The sequence below is a fragment of the Oculina patagonica genome, chromosome 4 (genome assembly GCF_052425735.1).
Source record: "Oculina patagonica isolate OP01 chromosome 4, crgOcupat, whole genome shotgun sequence".
NCBI lineage: Eukaryota > Metazoa > Cnidaria > Anthozoa > Scleractinia > Oculinidae > Oculina > Oculina patagonica.
In genome coordinates, this window is record NC_135761.1 from 28,200,514 (window position 1) to 28,204,470 (window position 3,957).

The following is a 3,957-nucleotide window of genomic DNA, read 5'->3' on the forward strand; positions in this document are numbered from 1 at the left end:
TATTCCTCTTTTCTCGTTTTTTACCAGAATGCTTGAAATATCACTGTACCATTTTCATTTTTGCACTATTACCATGCACCCCAATGAAATACATGTTACAGTAGGAAATTAAATTAAACACCAAAGTAAATTTCTTTTGACACTCAAGCCTAAACCGCAGTTTGAAAATCACGCAACACATCAAATTACTGATACAATGTAACTTGAAGGAAAATACGATAAAAAAAACTGCTTAGCTAATCTTAAAAAAATAAATGAATGACCAACCAATAATTATGTATTATTTTTATGGTATATTTATTTTCCTTTGTACAATGTTATAATTACAATGCTCAAAGAGTAATGAGTGTTGGAGTAAAAAATACAGTCAGAAATGTTTTGTAAATTATTGTGTAGAAATTTGAGTCTAAACATTTTACTTGCAGCCAACGTGTAAATCTTTAAGTTCATCTCTTTTTTTACATATTTATTAAAAACAACTTAACATTAGAACTTTTTACACATCAGCGCAGAAGAAATTAAATAAATGATAGAAACTGGACTGAAAAGAATTAACATCCTTTTTAAAGGCAAATTAAAACAACCTTCAGCAAAGAAGAGAAATTAAGCTAATTTTAAGGCTGTATCAGCTACAAAATTATTGTCTCCCTCCCAATTCCCTCCCCCCCAAAAAAAACCCTTTAATCCAACTGTCAGCTTTCATCACTGCAAGAAAAACAAATAAAATCAAGTAAGTTTAAGTGTATAATTTTACTGTTAAGCCCTAATAGAAACTTTACACCATCTGCAGCATGTAAAGTTCTGTTCCTCCAAAAACAACCAGGATTGTGCAAAATAATATTACATTTACAACTTCTAAATTAATACCCTGGGCAGTTAGATGGACACAACTTTTATAGATTGCGCATATACCTACAACTCCCATATACAACTTTCATCATTTAACATTGCATGCAGCTATGATTATCATAGGATTGCCAAATGACTTTTTTGTGTTGTGCATCACAGTCGTAAGCAAACAGTTTGTGCTGTAGATGTGTTTTTATGTGACATAGTTGTACCTGAATCCAGTTGTTTTGTAATCAGACCATTCATACCCAAATGATGATAAGTGACCATGTTTTATATTTTCTATTTATAGTTGACTATGAACAACATAGTGTTTTATACAAAACAACTCAATAATATTTCTTCTTGACTTAAAAAACCTGGGTATGAAACCACTTAATTGGCTGGGTAAAAATTGTCCGAGTTAGGTATGAATCATCGGAGTACAAAACGACTGGAAGCATTGTACCATTAATCACTATTTTAAGTCTAACATTACCTTGTTTGCCTTTTGTTGCACCGGTAAGTATAGTTTGAATTCTGCTGGAAGTTCGTCTTCTGAGTAAAGTCGGTCAGAAAAGTAAACTCGTCTGATTCTGCAGTTTGCGTGGATCTGTACATTGTATTTCAAATAAATGTTTATCAGTAAAGAGAGAACTTCATAAAAAAAGTTACCCGCTCAGTGCCAGGTTGTTTTAGACACCAATAAATTACTTTAACCTTGAATTCTGATTGTCAAAAATATTAAACTGTAATGCAAAATTACCAAAGTAAAGGCTTTTTTGACAGTGACAATAGAACTCAAGTTAACTTTCATAAAATCTGGAGTAGTTTTAATTGATCTTGGAACAACATCCTGGTGACTTTATGGAGGGTTTATATTTCTCGCCGCCCTGTGATACTTCGATTTTCCAGAAAGTTGCGAAATTGGTGGGTTAAATTTTCCCATGAAAAATATTGTGTTATGTTCAACAAGCAATGTGTAACTTTTGTTTCTTATTATTGTGTAAGTGTTAATTAAATGTGTATTTCCTTTAAAAATAGCTCACAACACTAAATTGTTCAATTTCCATAATCAAACAACAAATCAATCTTTGTAAGCAGTCATTTTTTTGCGGCTGCAAAAAGTAAAACAGCTTCAAGATTGTAAAGATTTGGTGAAGTAAGGCAAAAAACCTTTGGTTGTCATGTTAACTTATATTGAGTTGAGGCTGCAGTCAGTTAGAATATTCTAGATGTCTTAGTGACCTATCACTTTTGCCCTCTATTCTCCTTAGAGATGTTATAAACCCAAATCTTCAAAACGACCAGTAAAAAACAGAAACAGAAAGAGTAATGGCTTCCAAATCATACCTGAACTCGTAGCGTTTCGATGTAGTTTGTACCGTATGCCCTTCTTGTGAAATCGGAAAGATTAAACTGTGGAGAAAATATGTAAATGTTAACATATCAAATAAAACAATATTTTTTATTATCAACAGCAACAGAATCTCAAGTTTTCTTTTCGTTTTTTAAAGGAAAAGAATGTTTATTAAATCAATTAAAGTAGATGTAAGCTTTTAATCTCGTACACTGCAAACAACGAAACTTCAATCGAGACCTATTTGATCTGATGTTGTCTTTTTGTAACACGGTTAGCAACAAATGATTTCAAGCAATAAAATAAACTGCAGTTTACCTGAATTTGATTCCATCCGTCGTCAAGTCTCATAGGCATCGTACAAATGAAAGGCTTTACTCGTGTGGTCGACTGATAGTTGGACGCGCGAAATCGCCTCTTTACATTCTTGTCGTCTAGGACCTAAGTGTCAACAAATGGAGACATTGTGAGGAAGTAACGCAAACTTTGAATATTCTCACAACCTACGGAACATCTAACGATTTGAACTGAACAATTCCAACAGAAAACAACACGATCCTTACCTGAACTTCAAACGTGAAGTATTTTTTCAAATTTTTTATGATCATCACAAGGAAGGGTAGTTTGATTCCCAGCGTCTTCTTGGGGTCTGCTGGACATGTGATGAATGTTGTACTACAAAGAAACGACACAAGATTCGAATAAGAAAATAATTCAGGGTTTTATGTCAAGGAAAACCACATAGAAATGTCAAATGCATTGGCAAAGATCTACTTTTGGTCATTTTCTACAAGCTACACACGATTTCACGATCGAGAGGAGTTTCCATTAGTTACACATTCTGTTTGTTACCTGACGTTGGTTCCAACGACCTCCAAAACAAGAGACTGAATATCATTGTCCGTTATTCTCTTTATATGTCCATTTCTAACCTGAAATTGAAGAATATTAAACGGTGTAAGAGAAAACTCAACAAGAAACAGACAACGAGCACCTTGAGCCTACACGCGAGCTTACCTTCTTATCCCAAATCTGTAACGGTTTGCTACCAATACTGTACAATATGGAGAGAAATCCCGATTGAAATGTGTTCTTAAACATGTTTTTTTGTGTTTAAATCTGTTTTGCTTCTCAAATATATTTACAAAAATCACGAAACACCCCCTTTCCTTTCACAACTGCAACTCGTGTGTTGTAGTACAAGTGAACAGTGGCTGAACTGTCGCTAGGCGCGAGTTTTCTGTTTGTTCATGCGCGGCAGTTCAGTTACTATGGAAACTTGGGTGACAACAACCTCGCTTCCAGCTGGCAAAATCTAGCCAAAGTGGACCCTAGAGAACGTCTTAATCGGCGACAGAAAAATGCCTGGATCTTTTAGAAAAGCACCAATGATAGTTTCTCCTTTTCATAATATAGAGAAATTTGCTTTTTCTCGTCATTGCTTTTAGTTTTTCTCTTCGATTGGAATGCGGAACAACGATACGAAACATAACGTTGTTCTCATTCTCGTACCTCGAGTCTTCGACCGCTGGTCAAAGGGAACGAAGACCCTGGGTACGAGGATGCGTTGTTCTCAGGTTTCTCTCGCCAGAGAAGACCCTGGGGCGAGAGCCACTTTATGATTGTTACAAAACGTACTCACCTTATGGCGGTGACCAACTGCTGACCGAATAAAGACATAATCCACATGCAAAAAAATATATTTGGCCCAGAATATGTAAAACTTACCTAAAATATTTTAAACTGGACCAAAATCTAAAATCTGGGTC

At 34.8% G+C, this 3,957-nt stretch overlaps 1 protein-coding gene across 1 annotated transcript; it reads right to left on the minus strand.

Annotated features, from left to right (window-relative positions):
• Window positions 1–270: 270 nt before the first annotated feature.
• LOC144650032 (cilia- and flagella-associated protein 20) lies at window positions 271–3,440 on the minus strand. The gene is made up of 7 exons (XM_078509666.1): window positions 3,206–3,440; window positions 3,041–3,120; window positions 2,752–2,863; window positions 2,507–2,629; window positions 2,182–2,247; window positions 1,328–1,441; window positions 271–705 (listed from the first exon to the last, which is right to left on the minus strand). The coding sequence occupies exons 1-7, from the start codon at window positions 3,287–3,289 to the stop codon at window positions 703–705; spliced, it is 582 nt and encodes a 193-aa protein (XP_078365792.1). The 5' UTR covers window positions 3,290–3,440; the 3' UTR covers window positions 271–702.
• Window positions 3,441–3,957: the final 517 nt, after the last annotated feature.